We start from the raw sequence: 22,216 nt of genomic DNA on the forward strand, positions 1-22,216 counted from the left end.
TCCCCCGCCGGAAAGGCGGCTCCACCGGGCTCTAAGACAAAAGCAGCGGCCCCCGGATTATTTACAGAGAGCAGCGCTGCGGCTTCCTGCAGCAGGAAATGATGCGGGGGGCTGCCCCCCCACCCTGGCCACTGACACCCATAATCCCCTGGGGCACGCCACCCGGGCAGGGGGCAAGACCACGACGGCTTCCCACGCCTGGTGCCCTGCACTCCCAACCTGCACCCCTCTGTCCTGCTGGTGCCCCGCACTCCCGACCTGCACCCCTCCGTCCTGCTGGTGCCCCGCACTTCCGACCTGCACCCCCCCCGCTGTCCTGCTGGTGCCCCGCACTCCCGACCTGCACCCCTCCCGCCGTCCTGCTGGTGCCCCGCACTCCCGACCTGCACCCCTCCGTTCTGCTGGTGCCCCGCACTCCCGACCTGCACCCCTCCCGCCGTCCTGCTGGTGCCCCGCACTCCCGACCTGCACCCCTCCCGCCGTCCTGCTGGTGCCCCGCACTCCCGACCTGCACCCCTCCCGCCGTCCTGCTGGTGCCCCGCACTCCCGACCTGCACCCCTCCCGCCGTCCTGCTGGTGCCCCGCACTCCCGACCTGCACCCCTCCCGCCGTCCTGCTGGTGCCCCGCACTCCCGACCTGCACCCCTCCCGCCGTCCTGCTGGTGCCCCGCACTCCCGACCTGCACCCCTCCCGCCGTCCTGCTGGTGCCCCGCACTCCCGACCTGCACCCCTCCCGCCGTCCTGCTGGTGCCCCGCACTCCCGACCTGCACCCCTCCCGCTGTCCTGCTGGTGCCCCGCACTCCCGACCTGCACCCTCCCCGCCGTCCTGCTGGTGCCCCGCACTCCCGACCTGCACCCCTCCGTCCTGCTGGTGCCCCGCACTCCCGACCTGCACCCCTCCGTCCTGCTGGTGCCCCGCACTCCCGACCCCCTGCACCCCTCCGTCCTGCTGGTGCCCCGCACTCCCCGACCTGCACCCCTCCGTCCTGCTGGTGCCCCGCACTCCCGACCTGCACCCCCCACCCCGTCCTGCTGGTGCCCCGCACTCCCAACCTGCACCCCCCACCCCCTCCTGCTGGTGCCCCACACTCCCAACCTGCACCCCCCATCCTCCTTGTACCCTGCACTCCCAACCTGCAGCCCCTGCCCCCCCAAAACTCCTCCGGTGCCTCTGATGCCCAACTTGCAGCCCCCACATTGGTGCCCCCGCAATCCCAGCCCGCAGCCCCCAGGCCCTCACCTGCCCCCATCCCGAGACTCCACCGTGCGGGGACGGGGGCAAGCGTATTTCCGGGGGCAGCAACGATCCCCGTCACCCCAGGCTCTGCACCCCAGATCCCCCGAGGCCGGGGCTGGGGGCCCGAATCTCACCCCGAGCGACCCCCCAGCCCCAGAGACCCTGTCCCTGCCCCCCTGCCGGCGCCGAGCCCCGGCCCCGCGCAGCCCGACCGGAAACGGGCACTTCCGCTCGGCAGCTCCGGGGCCTGGTGCTCGTCCCGGCCGGGCCGGGCCGGGCCGGGGGGGCAGGAAGCCGCGCTTCCTGCAGGGATCCCCGTGCAGCCTCCCCGGTCACAGCCGCTCCCGCCCCAGGGCAATCAGGGGACCCCCAGGGGCCTGCGCCCCCCCGCAGACCTGCTCCGAGGCGCCCCCTGGCGACCACACGAGCCCCGACCTCAGCTCTCCGCTGCCCGCGGCCAGATGTGGCCGCCCCTGGGTGGAGCCTGCGGGCGGGCGGGCGGGCGGGGCGACCTGCAGCTGGCTCTGGGGTGAGATGCGTCACGGCTGAGTGTAACAGGGCCCGGGATGCGGCTGGCTCTGGGGTGGGTGTCGGGGCAGGTAGCACACCCTGGGATGCAGCTGGCTCTGGGGTGGGCATTTGGGCTGGTATCACACTCTGGGATGCGGCTGGCTCTGGGGTGGGCATCGGGGCTGGTATCACACCCTGGGATGCAGCTGGCTCTGGGGTGGACATCGGGGCTGGTATCACACCCTGGGATGTGACTGGCTCTGGGGTGGGCATCGGGGCTGGTATCACACCCTGGGATGCAGCTGGCTACGGGGTGGACGTCGGGGCTGGTATCACACCCTGGGATGCGGCTGGCTCTGGGGTGGACGTCGGGGCTGGTATCGCAGGGCTGGAATGCGGCTGGCTCTGGGGTGGGCATTGGGGCTGGTATCACACCCTGGGATGCGGCTGGCTCTGGGGTGGGCATCGGGGCTGGTAGCACACCCTGGGATGTGGGTAACTCTAGGATGGACATAGGGCTTGGTATCGCAGGGCTGGGATGCAGCTGGCTCTGGGGTGGGTGTCAGATCTGGTATCAAACCCTGGGATGCGGCTGGCTGTGGTGTGGGTGTCAGGGCTGGGTGTAACGGGGTCTCTGGGGTGGCATCACGCCAGGTTCCATTTTCCACCCTGGCAGTGAGCCTCCCCCAACCCATGGTCCCAGGGGCAGGGGCCGGAAGGGCTGTGCGGGGGGCGGGCGGCCGGGGGCACCAGGGCGCATCTCCGCCAGGCGCAGGGAGCAGAGCACCCAGGTCCGGGCGGCAGACGTGGCAGTGCATGGGTCGTCCTGCCAGCAGCATGCTGCAGGTCACCCCATGGGGCTGGGCCACACTGCCCCTCTTCCTCGCCCTCCTGTCAGGTAGGTGCCTGGGCAGCAGGGGAGCTGCCGGGGGCCAGGCCAGGGGTGTGGGACGCCTGTTGTCTGGGTCCATCGGGCACGTCTTGGGCTGCATCAGGGCCAGATTGGGGACCTCTAGTACCCCCAGCTTAGATGTGGATAAGGGCTCGCTGTGGGGCTGAGCCCTGGAATCTGGCTCGGGGCCTGGGTCCCATTGCCCCCCCTGCCTGAAAACACCTGATAATAGTCTTAGGTTTGCCCCCCTCCCCCTCCCTGCTGGGTGGTTTGGTTTCCTGTCAACAGGGGCGGGAAGGAGGAAGCGAAACACAGCGGGTGGGGGCAGGGGGGGGGCAGGCTGTGGGTTGCAGCCCCTCCCAGGCCTGGGGGAGCAGTAACACAGCACTGTGATTAGCAGGGGCTGGGGTGTCCTGTTTTAATCAGGGTGAGGTGTGATACAAATGAGGGCAGAGATCCCTCCCCCCCAAAAAAGATTGCTGTGGTGGAACCTAGGTGTCTAGGCCACTGGATTGGTGCCCCCAGCTTTGCAGGGCTGGGGCCGTGACCGCTCCTTCCTGCCAACTCCATGCAAATCAGGGTTACCGGCAGGTGGGGGCTGGGTAGCACCTGGATGCCTGCGTCCTCTCCTGTAGGCCTCAATGGGACCGCACTCCCTGACCCTAACACTGCCCCTCCCCAGGTTGCCTGCGTGGGGTCGTCACATCCGCAGGGACCATGACCCCCAATGCCACAACGAACTGCTCGGGGTCGCCTACAATCCCGCCATGGGGCAACACCATTGTGCCCGAGCAGAAGGCAGTGGCGAAGCCACTAAAGTCAGAATCCGTGATGGTGGAGACCAACAAGACCGGCCAGCTGCCGTGGCCCCCGCTGTCGGTGCTGCAGGTACAGCCTGGCCCCACATCGCTCACGGTCACGGTGGGCAGCCTGGCTGAGCTGCGGTGTGAGTTCCAGGCCAACCCGAATGCCTCCGTCATCTGGAGCCGTGCCTGCAGCGCCAACTGCACTGAATTGCTTGTCATGGTCAATGGCTCGGACCGCTGGATCAGCGTGGATGGGCACCGCGGCACCTCCCTACTCGCCTTCCCCCATGCTGAGAAGCAGCACTCTGGGCTCTACTACTGCCGTGTGGAGGCGAACGACATGCAGGGGCAGTCCTGCGGCACCTACCTGCGTGTCCGCAGTGAGTGACCCACGGGGTGGGACACGGTGTGGCCATCCATGCATGCATATGATGCCGGTGTCAGGCGCGGATGGAAGTGGTGCTAAGTGCCTCCTGACCTGTATATCTCAGGCCTGGGATGTGGCTGGCTCTGGGGTGGGTCGAGGCAGTGGTCCCCTGCAAGGGTGGCTGGGAGGGGGATGGGGGGGTGCAGTTCAGGCGTGGGTCTCACCTGTGCCCTGTTGCAGAGCCCATGCCCACGTCCTTCCTGAACATGCGGGAGTCCACCAAGAACCAGATCATCACGGCCGAGGGCATCCTGCTGCTCTTCTGTGCTGTGGGGCCTGGCCTCTTCCTGCTCTTCAGGGTGAGCGCCCCTCCTGGGGAACCCCGGCATCCGGAGCTGGGTCAGGGGGTGGCCAGGAGGGGGAGCTGGGGGTCCTGGCCTCATACCTGTCCCCATCCACAGAAGAGGTGGGCGAACGAGCGCCTGCTGCAGGCCAAGAAGAGCGCATACGAGGAGGAGAACCTGTACGAGGTGAGCAGGGCAGGGGTTCAGGGGGCCAGAAAGGGGCAGCAGGGCCTGGGGGGTGCGGGGGCATGGACCCCCATCCAGACCATGACAAGCCGTGTTGCCTCTGCAGGGGCTGAACCTGGATGACTGCTCCATGTACGAGGATATCTCACGGGGGCTCCAGTCCACCTACCAGGATGTGGCCAACATCCGTGGCTCTGACATCCAGCTGGAGAAGCCATAAGGCCCAGCTGCCCCCCTGCTTCCTGTAGCCCCCTGCCACACGGAGGTGTCTCGGCACCTGCCCTGTGCCCTGCTACACAAGAACCCCTGGCCCTGCCGCTTGGGACCACTGTCTGCTTTGCAGCTGCAATAAAGTGTGCCTGGTGTGGTTGTAGTCATGCCCCTGGCCTGTCTCGCCTGCCCTGTCATGGGCAGGGGGCTCCCTGGTGAAGGGGAGGGGCGAGAGGCCAGTCTGGCATAGGAAGGAGCACCTAGGTGGCATGGGTGTGTGAGAAGGTTGGTTTATTTGCTGAAACACGGAGGCTTCCCCCATGGAGCAGGGCATTGGCACAGGGGTATTCTGGGTGGGGCTGGCCCCTGGGATCTGGCACACCGTGCCCAGCGTGGGTACCTGGGGGCAGCAGAGGTCTTTCACCCCGTACCACGATTGTCTCTGTCCCAGACTAGCAGCTCTTGGGGGTGCTTGTACATGTTACAAGTGCTGGCCCAGCACACTCGGCGGTTGATTTTCCCATAATGCTGGAAGGTGATGAGGTTTTGGTCCTTCTCATCCCTGGCACAGTTAACGAACCTGGGGGTTTGCAGTTAGGAAAGTGGCTCATTAAAGTGCCTGCTTGAAAAGCTTGCTGGATTCATGCAGTGAGGGCGACTCACCATGTCCCCAGGGATTCTCTGGTTTCTGGTGAGAAGCCCAGCGCCAGGTGGAAAGAGCTTTGTCCTCCCCATCCACGTGCCAGCTTGTGTCCTCAGCGACCTAGGGTTAGACTGGGCAAGACTCACCGAGGCTGGTGGGCATAACCAGGAGCTGGCCCTGGGCCAAAGCTAGGGTAGAACAGGGTCTCCCACCCCTTGGAAGCAGATCCCCCTTTAAAGGAGCTCCCACTGCACCCCCTCTGGCAATGGGGTGTGTTATATTAAGATCCAGACATCCCCATCTATAATTCCCAGCCCCCTTTGTTACACAGGGAGCACGTAGCACCGTTCAGAAGTTATTAATTAACGGTGCAAACAGAGAGCGGCAGAGCTGGGAACTTCCCCTCCTGTGTGTCACGCTGTGCTGAGCCGGGCTGGCACAGAAAAGAGGTGTCATGGGCTGCACGTGGTAGCCAAGAATAGGCGCTGCGGGCCGCTTCAGTCTCCTCTCTCTGGAGGGGCCAAAGTGGAGGCCTGTGTGCAGGGTCTGGGCACCTGGCCCAGGCCACGGGATGAGGGGGGACCCCATCTGCATGCTGAGGTGAGGAAGGCTCTCCTCGCGGATGAAGGGCACCAGGCACTGCTTACAAATTGGAGGGGGAAAGAGGCAACAGAGACCTGTTTGTTCCCTGGGGTGCCATTAGCATTCCCCTCTCTGCACTGAAGGCCTGTACGCACCTGCCACGCAGGCCCAGGGGCAGCCAGAGACCAGTTTCACCCAACCTGGCTGCTTTAAGAAATGTAGGGGGCTTTCAGGATTGGCTATGAAACTCCTGGATAGGCCTGTGCATGCCCACACTGGCGTGCAAACATGGGAGCACACACAACAGAGCAGGAGGAGAGGGGATGACGGGTTTGCACGCAGACAGTGGGCAACAGGGGAAGCTGGACAGAAGTTGTGCTGCTTGCACAAGGCATCGGTGTCCTGTGGCTCACTGATTTCTCAAGCTGTAGGTGTGGGCTGGGGAAGATCTGGGGAGGAGGTTGTTATGGGGCTTGCTCGGTCCATGCAAGGTGGACAGGGACACCTGCAGGGCCTAATTCTCTGCGGCCTCAGAGTAAATGAGAATGAGGCCTCTGCACGCGAGCACGCGCGGAAACATGAGCCGAGCTGGCCTACCACTGTTAGCGGATACTTTCTGATTATAATTAACTAAGCAGTGACACTATCTTCTGGTCTCGGATGAGCTGGGTCACTGGAAAAGCAGGGGCAAAGCTGTGTCCTGCCACTTGCATTTTGAGCTGCTGAGCTGGATTGGGGTGGGTGTCAGGGCAGTTCTGTGATAACTGCCCCAGTGCCCACCCCAATCGGGGCCAGCTTGGCCTCCACCTGCTGTTACAGGACCTCCCAGGAGGAAGCCAAGCCATAATTAAGCCACCCTGTAATTAAGGGGGTGGTGGGAACAGGGATCTAGAGCAGTGGCAGCTGTGACCTGGTGCATGTGGGGGGAAGGGGCCTTGACCTTGGTGGCGAGGGAGCTGTCATGAGCAGCTTTTCCCCACCAGAGATAACAGGGGTGTTTCTGCATTTCTCTCTCTCAAGAGCCTGGTCCCTTTGGGGTAAGCAGCCTTTTCCAGGCAGCTGCAAATGATGCCACCAGAGACGAAAGCACTTCATAATCATGCTAATTCCCCCACGCCGGGCTTACCGGTGCTGGGCTCCATGGCACAAACGCCAAATTCTGGGAGCTTTGTCCCTCTGCGGTCTGCTCTGGCCTGGCCTGTTTGCTTTGCAATGAGAGTGGAGATGCAACCGTTTTGGAGCTGTGCCCTGCAGCTGAGCCTGCCTGCGGGGAGGCTAAACCAACAGCTGCAAGGGGCTGCATGAGAGACATGTCTATGCCCCCCGGCTCATCAGGATGAATCCAAGGCTTGGACGGGGGAGGGCAGGTCTTGAATAGTCAAATGCAAAGAGGATCCGTAGTGGGCGGGAGAAAAGGTGGGGGTTAGGTCACATCTAAGGTTTAAGTTCTAGGATTTCACCCATTCCGCGGCCCCAGCCTCATGCAAACAGGGCGCTTTTGTCCCAAGCAGGCGAAGTCTGTGCATTCACAGGCAACAAAACTCACGGCCCGGGGGCAGGGGGGCTGAGATGATATCTTTTATTAAACCAACTTAATATTTGGAAAAAAAAAAAAGAAAGAAAAAAAAAAAGTCTTTATTTGCAATGATAATCACCTCTACCATGAGTTTTGGTTCCTTTTTTTCCCCTCTAGAGTCTAGACCAATACGGTTACACTGGGATCCCCGTGTGTTCAAAGTACTTTTAGTTTTTAAGTTTGATAACCCGGGTGGCAACACGATGGACCCTTTTCTTTCAGCTTTGAAACCTCGTTTTTGCTGCGTCTGAGTATTCTCCTATATCAAAAGAAGGCCAGAGAAGCTGGTGGGAGAGGGTGCCACCGAGCCTGCTCTCTGGTGTCAAAATCAGGATGTTGCTGCGAGGGCTGATTTGGGCTCCCCCTTCCGCTAGACTCTCCCCTCTTCAATTTACCACCTCCGGAAGTGGCAGGCAGCTGAATTGTTCCCTTTTGCATTTGCAGCTGAGCCTAAGAGGGGCCTGTGCAGAGCCACGACCCTGCTCCTGATCCTCCTCCGCTCTACATCGACACATTTTCAGGTTTTCCCCTCCCCCCAGTCCGTCTTTCAGGCCCTTCATATTTGTACCAAGTGATTTATTGAAACCATCGGCTCATGACTCTGGGCTTCACTTATTACGGTTAACAGTAACGCTATTATCTGTTCATTACTTAATTGTTAGTTGCAGCAGTCACCTCGGCTGGAAGTAGCAGGCCCATAGCTCTTTCCGCGTGCAAGTCGCTGCGGAGAAAATTACGGGGGTTCACCTCGTCAATAAGATTAATCAGCAGAGATATTTAATAAGCTTCCTTGACGGATGTCCTGCCTGTTCTTTTTTCCCTTTTTCAAACTGCTGGATTTATAGGGTGGCCTGAAGGTTCTGACTGGAGGTGTAAGAAAGATTAATATATTTCCAAATGCTGCGAGACAGACATGACTGAAATTATTAGCATCCCGGTGCCGGGGCCTGCCGGCACTGGCGCGTTCTGGCTGTCACAGAGTCACGGGAACCCGAGACGGGGAAGACCGGTAATAAGGTCGTCTTCTGCGCACCCCTGTCTCCCCGCCGCGCGCTCCCCTGCGCATCCGAGCAGGACCGGCAGCTTATTGCAGTTGTTACAGCGTAATTGGTTTCGCGGCGCGGCGTAACGAGCGAAGGTAGCGAGGTGCAGAATAATTGCCCGCGCTGAAAGACAGAGCGTTAGTTCTTTTCACACGGACGATTTAGCGAGTTAATGCTTCGTTACGTAAGGAGCAGCTCCGCGCCTGCCGCCACGTCACTTAACGTGTTATAAATAAGAGGCAGAGCGAGCGCTCGGAAACCGCCGTTGACTTGGGAGCGGTTTGGAAACCCCGAGTCCGCCCCCCGCCGTGGCTAAAAGAGATGTCACCGCGCGGTTTGAGCCCCACCGAATGCTGCGCGCAAGCAGCACGTTTCCTGTCTCTGCGCCGCCGGCACAGGCGGGGGAAATGGCCACCACCCCTCTTTGGCCTGCGCGGTTTGGCTTCGCCCCTTGCCGTGAGTCGAGGCAGGGCGAATGCTTGCTCTCCGGGTGGCTGGAGGAGCAGAAAATGCAACCGGTGAACCCCGCTGAGCCTGGGGGGTGCAGCGCGCGTGTGTGCGTGCGTGCGTGGAGGGGGGCGGGGGGGCTGCGCCACACGGAGCAGGCTCCCCCAGGGAGACGTGAATTAATGGAGCCGCCTAAGCAGCGCGTCTCATCGACCCCTGCCCTGGTACCTAGCAGTTTCGGCATCCATCCCTCACCCCACTCGGAGGCGGGGGCGACACGCCAAGGCGGGTTTGGAGGTGGGGAGACCTAATGAAGAAATCCATCATTGCCAGGACAGCGGATGCGGCCCGAGTGTGGCTCAGGCGGGCCGGGCCGGGGGATGGAAGGAGAAACCCGCGGGGCACGGAGACCAGGCGTGCGCCGCCGCCACGCCTTTCACACCCGCACGTCCCCTCCAGCGCCGCGGGAACAGCCGCCTCCCTCGAAGACGGGCAAGGAGGGCTCATGGCGGGGAGACGCCGTGCTGCCGCCGGCGCTCCCCCCTCGCCGCCCCCGGCTCCACCGGGGCCGCGCGCCCTCCCGCGGGGCCAGGCGCGGCAGCGGGCGGCTCCCGGGCCGGGCCCACGCTCGCAGCCGCCGCAGGTGGAAACGTTTGCGGAGCCGCTGCTGCTGCTCCCTCTGCCCCCTTCTCCCCTCGCGCGCAGTCCGTCAAAAACCCTCCGCCAATCAGCGGACGCCCTCGCCGGACCGCGGCCAATCAGCGCGTGGCACAGCAGGGAGCGGGAAAGAGGCGGTGGCCAATCCGCGGGCAGCGCGGGAACGGGCGAGGCGCGAGAAGCGCAGGGGGCGGGGCCCCGGGGTAGCGTCGCCTGGCCACGCCCACTACGCGAGGGACGGGGCAGGAGGAAGACCTCGCGCGGCGGTTGAGGGGGAGGGGCTGCAGGTGGGGGCGGGGCCTGGGGGAGAAGATGAAAGGGGAGGGGCTCTGTGGGGTTGGGGCTAATGGGTGGGGTTTATGGTGGGGACCTAGGGGGTGGGGCATTGTGGGAAAGGGAGGGGCCTCGAAGGGGTAGAAGGGCTCCTGGGGGCGGGGCTTCCGAGGGGGCGGGGCGTTATGGGGGCTGTGGGCCGGTGGGGGTGTGGGGGTGGGAGGGCAATTGGGGCGCGGGGGGGGGCCTCGCTGGGGTGCAGCCAGTGGGGGCCCCGTCCTGGTGCTGCTCAGCACCCCTCCCTCTGCTCTGCAGCACCGAGGGGCGGGATGCCGCGCCCCAGCGCCCTGTGCCCGCCAGCCCGCGTCCGGCGCCGCAGGACCCGGCAGGAGCGCGACTCAGCCAAGTTCGGCCGGGCCCGACCACCGCCACCGCCTGGCCGCGCCCCCGCCACGGCTGCCGCCCGCCCCGTGGTCATCACGCAGCACCGGCTCACGCAGCACGCGGGGCTCTTCAACCACGAGGTGAAGTCGGCCGACATCGCCCGGCTGCTGCAGCCCAGCCCCGTGCCGATGGGGCCCGGCCCCGGAGCCACGTCAGGCAAAGAGAATGTGCCGCCAGTGCCGGGCAGCGTGGGCGAAGCCGTGCGGGAGCTCGCCCACCAGCTCCAGCCCCTCCTGGACATCGAAACAGCCTTCCCGGGGCGCAGCCTGGTGCGTGAGCGGCGCCAGGCCGTGCTCGGCGCCTTGCTGCAGCGGCACCACGGCCTGCCGGACCTCACTGCCCTCCTGCGGCACCGAGGTGAGTGCGCTGCCCGGCCGGCGTGGGGACAGGCGCCTGGTGCCCTGTGCCGCGTGGCTGAGGACTCCCTTTGCCGCAGGTCCTGCCAGCACACCCGAGTCCTCGCCAGCCGGTGGGAAGAGGAGAAGGGCGGGAGCCTGGCTGTCGTCCCCTGAGGACATGGTGAGCTCGTGCACACGTGTGTGCTGGGAGCCGGGGCGCTTCGCTGTTGGCGTGGGCGCCCGCCAGTCTGCGCCCTTTTCTCCTATGCAGGCGTCTGGCGCGGCCTTCTGCCTCCCCATCCCGTTGCCTGCGGTGGGGGCTGCTGCCTGGGAGCCCGGGGACAAGACGGCCATCGCGGCTGGCAGGGTGGCGAGCAGCTCCTGGCACAGCCCGCCATTCCCCAGCACCCTTTCCCCATACCAGCTGAGTCCGTGCCAGGATCCCACACTCAGGACCATTGAGGGAGCTGCCCCAGGGCCGCCTGCTGGCATGTGGAACCCTGGCAAGACCCTTGAGGACCCCCGCCTGGAAGCCTTAGTGCCTCACAGGGACACCAGTGTGGGCGGCTGGGCCTGGGCCCCGGGCAGCTGCCACACGTGGGCCACCGGCCTGGGCCCATGGGAGCTGCGGGCACTGCAGCGCCTGCCCCTGTCCTTCTTCCCGCCCTCGGCAGCGCTGGAGTGTGGCATGTCGCCCGCCCCGACCGCGCAAACCGGCTCCAGCCCCGAGGCCTGGGCCTTCCCCCGTATGAGGCTGTATTGAGACCCCTGGCCGCCTGCTGCCGGTGCCCCAATAAAGGCAGTTCTTGCACTTGAGCACAGGCTGTTCTTGGTGCAGCGCTCTCCCCCCATGGGCACTGCTGCTTCTCCCTGGGGGGGCGATTAGGCAGCTCTAAGGAGCCATGAGCCACAGCTCGTTTCAGTTCTCCCAGGGGCTAGTCTACATCCTGAGCTCGGCAGGCAGGTGCGGGCTGGGTAGTGAGAGAGAGCAGGGGCCCCGCAGCCCGGATGCCTGGGTTCTCTCCAGCTGTGGGAAGGGGTTGCAGGCTGTGGGGTGAGGGGAGGGGGCCTGGCTGGGACACCTGCAGAGTCTAGCAGGAAACCGCCTCCCTGCTCTTCCATCCACCCCAGCCCTGGCATGGCATGGCATGGCATGGCATGGCATGAAGGACACGTGGGAGCGGGCAATGCTGTGTCATGACCATTTGCATGGTGGATTGTACAGGGGAGCCCCCCCCACAGTCCCACGCCATGAGCTGGGGATCAGCTACCTGGGCCGGGCCCCACCGTGCCAGGGTCATCGAAGCAGCACAGTTCCTCGTCTTTACCATCGGCATGGCTGCCCCGCACGGCGCAGCACAGCTGGGCCCAGAAGAGGGACTGGGCAGCAGGCTCGGGCGGCCAGTGGATATAGGTCTTGCGCAGCATGACCTTGCGCATGCGGTGGTAGGCGGAGAGCTCGCGCTCTGGCACGTCCTCCAGCAGCACCAGCACCAGCACGTCGCGCAGCTCGTCAAAGAGGCGGTAGCTGGCCAGCTGGATCTCCAGCGAGCACCATTCGCTGCGCAGGTAGCGTCGGCTTAGCACGCACACTGTCTTGCGGCTGCTGTAGATGCCGTCCACGATGTTGTCCACGATGCTGCGGCCCAGGCGGAAGTCCCGATGGTGCAGGCAGAGGCACAGGCCGGCGCCCTCCAGCTGTGGCACCAGGTCCTGCAGAACCCATGCCTCGTCAGCTGAGTTGTAGGACACAAAGGCATCATAGCGGTAGTGTCCTTCGTCTGCCCGCTGCCATCGCTCATTGACCCAGGAGCGCAGCAGGAACCAGTGGTAGCGTAGGCGCCAGTAGGCACGCAGGTACAGCACGGGCAGCGCCATGAACAGCAGCAGTGCCGGCGCCGTGGCAGCGAAGAGGTAGAGCCCCACATCCAGGAAGCAGACAGTGGTGCTGAAGCCGTGCAGGTAGGTGGGTGGCCCACGCCTGGCACAGGTGAGGTTGTACAGGTAGACCACCTGTGCATGGCTGCTGTTGAGCCAAGGCCAGAGCCAGGCATCGGCACAGGCACAGCTCAGTGGGCACTTGCGCAGGTCCAGGTAGTGCAGGGTGCGCAGAGCCCGTGCCACGCTGCCGTTGAAAGTGCGCAGCTCATTCTTGGCCAGCCGCAACTCCTCAAGTTGGGTAAGGTTACCCAGCACCTCGAGTGAGAGCGTGTGCACGCCAGCGTTCTCTAGGTCCAGCACACGCAGGCGGCTCAGGTTCTTGAAGACACCGGGTGGCAGGTCCCACATGCCGTTGCTGCTGTCAGCCAGCGTCAAGTAGCGCAGCTGTGCCAGGTCATCGAAGGCATCGGGCGGCACACTCAGCAGCTTGTTTTGCGCCAGGTAGAGTGCCTGTAGTGCTGTGAGCCCGCGGAAGAAGTGATGCGGGATGAGCTTCAGGCCGTACGGCTGTTGTGCCTGCAGCTTGAGGTCAGTGAGACGGTTTAGGTATAGGAAGGGCGGTTCGTGTGCCAGCTGTGCCGTGATGTACTGCAGTCGGTTGCCCTTGAGGTCCAGCACCTCCAGTGTGGTCTGCACGGGCTGGAAGATGTCGGCACTGATATAGGCGATGTGGTTGCCATCCAGGTAGAGCCGGGCAAGGCTGCCAAGGCCGTGGAAGGCGGCGGGTGTGAGGCGCCGCAGGATGTTGCCGCCCAGGTCCAGGGTGCGCAGGCGGCCGAGGTGCTTGAAGACGCCAGGGAAGAGCACAGCAACACGGTTGTTGCGCAGGTTGAGGGTCTCCAGGCGCGGTAGACCAGCAAAGCTCTCGATATATAAGTCAGTCAGCAGGTTGTTGTCCAGCCGCAGCTCGGTCAGGCCAGGCAGTGTTCCCAGTGCCTGCCGGTGCAGGAAGGCCACAGTGTTGATGTTGAGTCGTAGTGCACGCAAGTTGGGGGCAAAGGCGAAGGCGCCCCGCCCTACCGACAGCACACGGTTGTAGCTCAGGTTGAGCTCCCGCAGCATTGGCAGGCGCATGGCCTGCAGGCAGCTGCCCAGTCCCGCCAGCAAGTTGTGCTCGGCTGTCAGGTTTTCCAGCACCGCACGCTGCGGCGCTGACAGGAACTCACCCACACAGCCCAGCGCCCGCAGCCGGTTGCCTGACAGGTCCAGCGCCCGCATGGGCGGACAGGCGGCCAGCGAGCCGTTGTGCAGCACATGCAATTCCAGGTGCTGCAGCAGGAGCTGAGTCAAGGGTGCAGGGCCCAGGCACCGGCACACGCCGTGCACGCCCTTGGCACCCAGTGGCAGCCCTGAGAAGTCCAAGCTGCGGTTTGGCACATTGGACACGGCCAGCAGCTGGAAGGGGTCCAGCTGGTTGCCCGCCAGCCGCAGGATGTTGAGGTGGGCGAGGCTCACGCGGGCGAAGGAGTCGGCATCTGACAGGTTGTTGTAGCTGAGGTCCAGGTCACGCACACCCGCCAACAGTGCATGCCCGCCGCCGTCCACCGCTACCAGCGAGTTGTTGCAGAGCCGCAGCACGGCCAACGAGGGCGGCAAGCCCGGGCTGGGGCCCAGTGCTCGCAGCCTGTTGCCGCACAGGCTCAGCTCCTGCAGTGCCGTCAAACCCTGCAGGCTCTGTGCTATGGCGCCGAAGTCACACAGGTGGCAGGAGCAGAGCAGCAGGTGGCGCAGGTTGGGCAGCGGTCCAAAGGCATCCACCGGCAGCGTGCGCAACGGGTTGGTATTCAACACCAGCTCGGTGAGGTTGGGCAGGCCAGTGAAGGCTCCAGTGGGCAGTGTCTGCAGCTGGTTGTGGGACAGGTTGAGGCTTTGTAGGGCTTGCAGGCCAACAAAGGCACCAGGCGCCAGGTCGCACAGCTGGTTGAAGGGCAGGTGCAGACTGCGCAGCGCGGGCAGGTGGGTGAAGGCGCCAGGCAGCAGGCAGGCAATGGTGTTGTGAGCCACCTCCAGCACTGTGGTGTTGGCCGGCAGGTCACCCACTGCACCGGCCATGTTGCTCAGGAAGCGCTGGATGCAGCGGAAGTGCCCGGGGTCATCTAGTGCCTGCAGGCAGTTGCGGAAACCGTAGGCCGGCACCCCTGGTGCCCGCACCAGCACCAGCATCAGTGCCAGCAGTGCCGTGCCATGCTGGGCCAGACTGCCGTGTCCCTGCTCCATCTCTGGGTCCTGCAAGGGAACGGGTGGTTTGAGGACCCAGGCGTCCGGGTGTCTCACCCCCACCTGCTGGAGCTTGGAGAACCCAGGTGTCTGGGTGCTCCAACCGGACCTACCAGAGTCAGGAAAACCCAGGTGTCTGGGCTCCCAGGTCTTCCCAGGACAATCTGCACCCCTCGAGCCTGGGGGCTTGGATCCCTGGGTTCTTGGGTTTGGGGGCCGGGAGCAGAGGCCCAGCTGCCTGGGTTCCTTGCCCAGCTGCAGGGGGAGAGGGAGGCCTGGGGGTCAGAGCAGGGGGCTGGGGCCCAGATGCTTGGGTTCTCTTCAGCTCTGGGAGAGGAATGGGGGTCTGGGGTATGAGCAGGGGGCTGGGAGCCAGGACGTCTGGGTTCTGCCCCCAGCCCTGGGGCCCTACCTGCATGTGGCTGGAACCGGAGCGTCTGCACTGATGGCACGGGCAGAGGGGAAGTGCCACGGGTCTCGCTTTCAGTCATGCTCCAGCTGATGCGTGCGGCCCCAGACTCCCTCCCAGCCCCGCCCAGACTGTGGGGCCTGGGGCGGGAGGGGCTGGGGGCCTGGACACGTGGGCCCTGTCCTGCCCCTCAGGGTCTGTTGGGCTGGAGCAGGGGTGGCAGGGCCCAGACTCCTGGGTTTTGTGCTGGTTGGAGTCGGGGGCAGGACAACCCCAGCACCCCCCCTCCCCCGCCCACTTTCATTTCTCCTTTGAGCTGGAGATTCCCCCCCCCCCCCCCGCTGATTTTGATTCCTCTTGGGGGGGACTCCCACAACTGATGGGGAACCCCTGAGGGGATGTGAGGGACACGGGGTGACTGCAGGTGGGTGGAGGGATGGGGGGCACGGGGAGAGGGATTGGGGGTTGGGGGATACCTGGGGGGAACTGGTGGGATGGGGGGAGCTGGGAGCATTGGGATGGAGGGACTGTGGGTGGCACTGGGGGGATTTCATAGACATTCGGGCTGGAAGGGACCGCTGAAGATCATTGAGTTCAGCCCCCCCACTCGAGGGGCAGGAAGTCAGTAGGGGTCATAGGATCTCAGCAAGATAAATGTTCAAATGTGTCTTGAAAGCATTCAAAGTGGGTGCTTGAACCACCTCCAGTGGCAGTCTATTCCAGACCTTGGTGGCTCGGACAGTAAAGAAGTTCTTCCTTATGTCCAGCCTGAAACAGTCATGGAGGAGTTTGTGACCATTCAACCTCGTCATTCCTTGGGGCGCTCTGGTGAACAGACGTTCCCCCAGATCCTGGTGAACACCCCTTATAAACTTATAGGCAGCCACCAGATCACCCCTGAGCCTGCGCTTTTAAGGTCTGCTTCCCTGACCCCTGATCATGCACGTGGCTCTTCTCTGGACTCTCTCAAGTTTCTCCACATCCTTTTTGAATTGTGGGGCCCAAAACTGGACGCAGTACTCCAGCTGCGGCCTCACCAAGGCCGAGTACAAGGGGAGAATGACGTCCTGGGATTTACTTGAGAAGCATCTATGGATGCAAGCCAGTGTTTTGCTCGCTTTACCGGCCGCAGCATCACACCGAAGGCTCATGTTCATCTTGTGGTCAATCATGACCCCCAAGTCCCTTTTGTCTGTAGTGCTAACCAGCGTAGCACTGCTGAGCCTATAAGCATGCTGTGGGTTTTTCCTCCCAAGGTGGAGAACTTGCATTTTTTGGTGTTGAACACCATCAGGTTTTCGTCCACCAATTTGCTGAGCCTGTCCAGGTCAGCCTGGATCGCCCTCCTGTCCTCAGGTGTGGATGCTTTACCCCAGAGTTTGGTGTCATCTGCGAACTTGACCAGTCCGCTTCTGACTCCAATGTCTACATCATTGATGAAAATGTTGAATAGTATAGGCTCAAGGACAAAGCTCTAGGGGACCCCACTAGTCACAGGGCACCGCAACGATTGACTTCCTTCAACCACCACCCGCTGGGTCCGACCACGGAGCCAATTCCCCAGCCAGCAGATCGTGGTGAGGTTGAGACCTCAGTTAGCTAGTTTTGCCAAGAGGTGATCATGGGATACCAGCTCGAAGGCTTTTTTAACGTCAAGATATATATATGACATCAATCTCTTTTCCCTTGTCCAGGTGATAGGTCACCTGGATTGTGTGGTCCTGGGGGGCACTCAGGGTATGTGGGTGGTGGAGGGTCCTGGGGGAACTGCTGCAGATGGGGGAGAGCAGGGGTCCCAGAGGGCACTAGTGGGCTGGGGGAGCGCTGCGGGGATGGAGGGAGCTGGGGGGGTTGGGGGGGCACTGAGGGAATGGAGGGAGCTGAGGGCAGTAACGGGCCGAGGGTGCTGGGGGGATGGAGGGAGCCAGGGGGGTCGGAAGGATGGAGGGAGCCGGCAGGGTGCTGGGGGAGGGAGGGAGCCGGGAGTGCTGGGCGGGTTGGGGGGGATGGAGGGAGCTGGGGGCCGGGGGCACTGGGGAGATGGAGGGGGCCAGGGGCGCTAGTGCCCGAGGGGTGCTGGGGGATGGAGGGAGGTGGGGGTCAGGGGTGCTGGGGGGATGGAGGGGGCCGGGGGCCTGGGGGATGGAGAGGGCCGGGGGTGGAGGGGGCTGGGGGCGCGGGGGGGGGGTGGTGGAAGGGGCAGGGGGCAGCTGTGGGCCAGGGGTGCAGGGGGGTGAAGAGGGCTGGGGGTGGAGGAGGTCGGGGGAGGGGGCAGTGGCGGGCCGGGGGCGCGGGGGTCCCGGGGCGGGGGCGGGGCAGGCGGGCGAGCGGGCGGGGTCGCCGTGCGCGCTCCGGGCTGCGCGGGATTTCGGGGCGGCGCGCGGGGCGGCGCGGTGCTGCGGGCGGACCGGGGCGCTGCGGGCGGGGGCCGGGCCGGGCCGGATCGGGGCCGGCCATGGCGGGGCTGGTGGCGGCGCTGCTGCCGGTGCTGGCGCTGCTCCGCGGCGGCGGCGGCAAGTACGTGCGGGCCAACATCAGCACCAAGGAGGTGGGTCCGCGCCCCGCGCCGCGCCGACCCCCCGGCCGCGGTTGCCCCGGGAACAGGCGCTTGGCCCGTCACCATGGCAGCGGGGGTTTGGGGTCTCCCCCACCCCACCCCACCCCATCCCATCCCGGCGCGGCGCGGCGCGGTGCGGGTCGCCATGGCGACGGCCAGCCCGGCGCCCCGCTGCGGGATGGTGCCGGGTGCGGGGCCGAGGGCCACGGGCAGAGCGGCGCTGGGGCCGGCGTCCGGGCTCCCGGGGAGGGGAGCGGGGCCTGCGGGAGCCCGGACACCCGGGTCCTGCGGCCCCTGCAGCGGGAGCGGGCTCAGGCGGTGCCGGGGGTCAGGGCGCAGGGGCTGGGCGCCCGGCGCCGGCTTCGCTTCTCCCCGGGCCGGGGGCCGGGGGCCGGGGGCCGGGGGCCGGGCTGTCCCGCACCCGGGGGCGGGGGCATTGCAGGGGCTGTGTCCGGACAACGGGGTCTCGCTCCTCTGTTGGGCGGGGGTGACAAGGGGGGGCGCCCGCACACCGGGTCCCAGCCCGCTCCGCGCCGCGAGGCTCAGCCCCCCTCAGGACGCCCCGTCTCTGCCCCCCAGGACTGGGTCTTCCTCACCCGCTTCTGCTTCTTGTCGGACTATGGGCGCCTGGATTTCCGCTTCCGCTACCCCGAGGTGAGAGCGGCCCCCCGCGCCCCCGCCCGGGTGCCGGGCACCCCCTGACCCCTCTTGCGTGTCCCCCCAGGCCAAATGCTGCGAGAACATCCTGCTCTACTTCGACGACCCCTCGCAGTGGCCGGCCGTCTACAAGAAGGGCGAGCAGGTGGGGCGCCGGGCCCCAGGGTTAACGAGGCTGGCCTTGCTAGCGAGGTCCCCTTGGGCCGGGGGCAGCTGCAGTGGGTGGGGGGATGCCCCTGCTGGGGGGCAGAGGGGTCAGCTGGCTGGGGGGAATGGGGGCCTAGTGCTTGGGGTCGCCCTCCCCTCTGGCATGTGGGGGGGCCCTGCAGGTCTAACCACCCTCCCCAGGACTGTCTGATGAAGGAGTCTGTGATCCGGCCTGAGAACAACCAGGTCATCAACCTCACCACACAGTACGCCTGGTCCGGCTGCCAGGTAGGCCCCCCCCGAGGTCGCCAAAACCCCAGGGGCCAGAACTGGCTGCCACAGGCCCCCCGAAGCCTCCCAGCACTGTCTGGGGCCAGCATTAACCCTACACTGCCCCCCCCGAGCGCCAGCTGGGGAGGCCCAACGCCCACCCTGATGCCCCCGTGCCCCCAGGTGGTGGTGGAGGATGCCGTGCGGTACCTGAGCTGTGCCAGCGGCCGCAGCTTCCGCTCCGTGCGCGAGCGCTGGTGGTACGTGGCGCTCAGCAAGTGCGGGGTGAGTGCCCAGCCCCCCCCTCCCCCCCACCCTGCCGTCATCCCCCCAATCACTCACCTCTGCCCCCTCCACACAGGGCGATGGGCTGGAGCTGGAGTATGAGATGGTGCTCACCAACGGGAAGTCGTTTTGGACACGGCACTTCTCTGCCGACGAGTTTGGTGCGTTCTTTGCTTGGGGCTGCAGGTGGGGAGGGAGGGGCAGCAGTAGGGCTGGGGATCCCCCTGTGTTCCCCGGGGTGGGGGAAGCAAGTGGAGGAGGCATCATGGCCCCCCCAGCATTCACTGCCCCCCACCACCACCCAGGCATCCTGGAGACTGACATCACCTTCCTCCTCATCTTCATTCTCATCTTCTTCGTTTCCTGCTACTTTGGCTGTGAGTGGGGGGGCACGTACCCTGTGGGGGGTCAAGGGAATCAAGGGTGGGCAGGAAAGGGGGGTGCTGGGGTGAATGGGGGACCCTGGCTGGAAGGTCATGACCCCAGGGCCCTGGTGGGGGGGCGGTCCCTGCACTCTGCACAGCTCTGGTGGAGTTCAAGGGGGCTTTTCTGGCCCCGCCCCCAGCCCATCCGTCTGTCCCTTCCTCTGCCCTTGTCCTTGTCCCTGCTCATCTGTCCTGCCTCAGATCTGCTCAAGGGGCGGCAGCTGCTGCACACGACCTACAAGATGTTCATGACGGCTGCTGGTGTGGAGGGTGAGGCTGGTGGGGCCGGGGCTGCGGGTAGGGAGTGAGGGGCACTGGCAGGGCTAGGCGGGCAAGGGCCGTGGGTTGGGAGTGAGGGGCAGCGGCAGGGCTGGGTGGGCAGGGGCCGTGGGTTGGGAGTGAGGGGCACCGGCAGGGCTGGGTGGGCAGGGGCCATGAATTGGGAGTGAGGGGCACCGGAGCGGTGGTCTCACTGTGTTTCCCCCCCCCAGCCTTGAGCCTGCTTTTCTTCTGCATCTATTGGGGCCAATACGCCTGCGATGGGGTCGGCAATGGCAGCCTCAAGATTTTGGGTAGGTGCTGGGGTTGTGTGAGGGGCAAGCGTGAGCTCAGGGGACCACACGTGCGAGCAGCAGGCAGGTGAGAGGGGCAGCAGCTCTGTGCGACATGGGAGACCCCCAGCACGTGACCCCCCACCCCTGCTTCATCCCATGGCCCCGTGCGACATGCCCCAGGCCCTTGTGCGAGCATCCCTGTGCAGTGTACAAGGGCCCTGACTCACCCCCTTTCCCCTTCCCCAGCCAAGCTGCTGTTCTCCATCAGCTTCCTCGTCTTCCTCCTGATGCTGATCCTTCTGGGCAAGGGCTTTACTGTCACCAGGTACCCAGGCACTTGGGTTCTTTGGGCACAGGGTGGGGGTGGCCCAGATGCCTGGGTTCTCACCCCCTTGCCCCCCACCAGGGGCCGCATCAGCCATGCGGGCTCAGTGAAGCTGTCGGTCTACATGACGCTCTACACCATCACGCACGTCGTCCTCTTCATCTATGAGGCTGAAGTGAGGCTCGGATGTGGTGGGGGCAGGGCTCTCCTCCCCCCCCCCCCCGCGTTGCCCCACTGACCCACCCCCCCCCCGTCACCCCTGGGGCAGTTTTTTGACCCAGCACAGGTGTTGTACACGTATGAGTCGCCGGCCGGCTACGGGCTCATTGCGCTGCAGGGCCTGGCCTACGTCTGGTTCTGCTATGCCGTGCTCATCACGCTCAAGCAGTTCCCGGAGAAGCAGCCGTTCTACGTGCCCTTCTTCGCCGCTTACACGCTCTGGTGAGCGGACAGGGCTGGGGTCCCTTGTGAGCGCACGGGGACCCCGCTTTGACCCCTCCCCCCCACCTCCAGGTTTTTCGCGGTGCCTGTCACAGCACTCATTGCCAACTTCGGCATCCCCAAGTGGGCGCGGGAGAAGATTGTCAATGGGATCCAGCTGGGGATCCACCTCTACGCGCATGCCGTCTTCCTGGTGAGTGCAGGACCCACAGGACCGCCCCCCTGGGCCCCTCCCAACCCTGACTCCCCCCATCGTGTTCCCCAGATCATGACGCGCCCGTCGGCCGCCAACAAGAACTTCCCGTACCATGTGCGCACGTCGCAGATTGGCATCGTGGAGGAGGGGGCGGCGCCAGGCGCCAAGTTCCCACATCACGTCTACGGCAATGTCACCTTCATCAGCGACTCCGTGCCCAACTTCACCGAACTCTTCTCCATTCCCCATGGGCCCCCGGCGCCTGCTGCCAGTGTGAGGCACCACCTGGGGGAGGGGGGGATGCGCCGTGTCGCCCACCCCAGAGCCAGCTGCATCCCTGGGTGTGATACCATCCCCAGTGCCCACCCCAGAGCCAGCTGCATCCCAGGCCTGTGATACCAGCCCCGACATCCTGCCTGAGCCAGCTGCAACCCAGAGACCCTGTTACACCCAGCCCTAATGTCCACCCCAGAGCCAGCCACATCCCAGGGTGTGATACCCTCCTTGATGCCCAACCCAGAGCCAGCTGCCTCCCTGGGTGTGATACTATCCCCAGTGCCCACCCCAGAGCCAGCCGCATCCCAGGCCTGTGATACCAGCCCTGACATCCCGCCTGAGCCAGCTACAACCCAGAGACCCGGTTACACCCAGCCCTAATGCCCACGCCAGAGCCAGCTGCATCGCATCCCCCTCCCGTGCTGACCCTGCTTGTCCCCGCAGGCCCGGAAGCAGGTGGAGGAGACGCCAGCCCTGGAGCAGCGTGGTGCAGTGGTGACCACATCGGCAGAGCTGGGCAGCTCTGTGGCCCCGAAGCCAGGAGGGGGGGCTGAGAGCCAGCCCCCACCCTACCAGCTGCACGCACCCCAGCTGCATACCCAGAACGGCTTCACCGAGTACTTCAGCATGCACACGGCCAGTGCCCGGCCCGTGTAACCCCTGCCCCCACCATCCCGCACCCCCCCACTGCAGGGAGGTGGGGTCCCAGGGCCGTGGGGTGCCCCGGTCCCTCCTCTCCTCCCCCCAGGGGCCCCAAGCACCTATCTCTGCCCCCCCCCAGCCCTTGCAGGGCCTGTCCCCTCCTCCCCGGGACCCCCTCCCAGCTGGGGCCACGCACCCCCGGACCCTCCCCATCGGTGCTGTGGATGCTGGCACCTCCTGAGTCCAGCCAGAGCCAGTTTTGCCAAAATAAAGAGGATTCTCGTGTTTCCACGGGACTCTGCGTCTCTTCTGGGGGG

At 65.0% G+C, this 22,216-nt stretch overlaps 4 protein-coding genes and 1 long non-coding RNA gene across 7 annotated transcripts; 3 read left to right on the forward strand and 2 right to left on the reverse strand.

Annotated features, from left to right (window-relative positions):
- The first annotated feature begins 1,746 nt into the window (after positions 1-1,746).
- CD79A (CD79a molecule) lies at positions 1,747-4,717 on the forward strand. 2 transcript variants are annotated; one of them, XM_019485658.2, is made up of 5 exons: positions 1,747-1,822; positions 3,324-3,827; positions 4,055-4,173; positions 4,276-4,344; positions 4,451-4,717. In XM_019485658.2, exons 2-5 carry the CDS (start codon positions 3,359-3,361, stop codon positions 4,562-4,564), a joined length of 771 nt encoding a protein of 256 aa, XP_019341203.1. In that variant the 5' UTR covers positions 1,747-1,822; positions 3,324-3,358; the 3' UTR covers positions 4,565-4,717. The 2 variants fall into 2 exon arrangements, with proteins under 2 accessions (XP_019341203.1, XP_006277781.2); XM_006277719.4 differs by lacking the exon at positions 1,747-1,822 and adding an exon at positions 2,496-2,647.
- Positions 4,718-7,344: 2,627 nt separating this feature from the next.
- Positions 7,345-9,769, reverse strand: LOC132245582 (uncharacterized). The gene is made up of 2 exons (XR_009457285.1): positions 9,074-9,769; positions 7,345-8,521 (listed from the first exon to the last, which is right to left on the reverse strand). It is a non-coding gene; the product is annotated as an uncharacterized LOC132245582 (long non-coding RNA).
- Positions 9,770-10,021: 252 nt separating this feature from the next.
- On the forward strand, positions 10,022-11,373 carry PRR19 (proline rich 19). Of its 2 annotated transcripts, XM_019485656.2 has the most exons (3): positions 10,022-10,576; positions 10,656-10,738; positions 10,982-11,373. In XM_019485656.2, exons 1-3 carry the CDS (start codon positions 10,105-10,107, stop codon positions 11,318-11,320), a joined length of 894 nt encoding a protein of 297 aa, XP_019341201.2. In that variant the 5' UTR covers positions 10,022-10,104; the 3' UTR covers positions 11,321-11,373. The 2 variants fall into 2 exon arrangements, with proteins under 2 accessions (XP_019341201.2, XP_059574670.1); XM_059718687.1 differs by having other exon boundaries at positions 10,656-11,373.
- On the reverse strand, positions 11,353-14,772 carry LOC102572676 (toll-like receptor 13). Its single transcript, XM_006277720.4, has one exon. The coding sequence runs from the start codon at positions 14,713-14,715 to the stop codon at positions 11,821-11,823; it is 2,895 nt and encodes a 964-aa protein (XP_006277782.4). The 5' UTR covers positions 14,716-14,772; the 3' UTR covers positions 11,353-11,820.
- A 2,765-nt stretch (positions 14,773-17,537) lies between these two features.
- TMEM145 (transmembrane protein 145) lies at positions 17,538-22,188 on the forward strand. The gene is made up of 15 exons (XM_059718683.1): positions 17,538-17,672; positions 18,261-18,335; positions 18,406-18,483; positions 18,687-18,773; positions 18,939-19,040; positions 19,117-19,201; positions 19,346-19,417; positions 19,667-19,735; positions 19,957-20,037; positions 20,266-20,344; positions 20,426-20,519; positions 20,613-20,785; positions 20,858-20,978; positions 21,051-21,254; positions 21,702-22,188. Exons 1-15 carry the CDS (start codon positions 17,580-17,582, stop codon positions 21,912-21,914), a joined length of 1,626 nt encoding a protein of 541 aa, XP_059574666.1. The 5' UTR covers positions 17,538-17,579; the 3' UTR covers positions 21,915-22,188.
- The last annotated feature ends 28 nt before the right edge of the window (positions 22,189-22,216 follow it).

This window comes from Alligator mississippiensis, chromosome 15 (assembly GCF_030867095.1).
Source record: "Alligator mississippiensis isolate rAllMis1 chromosome 15, rAllMis1, whole genome shotgun sequence".
Taxonomy (NCBI): Eukaryota; Metazoa; Chordata; order Crocodylia; family Alligatoridae; genus Alligator; species Alligator mississippiensis.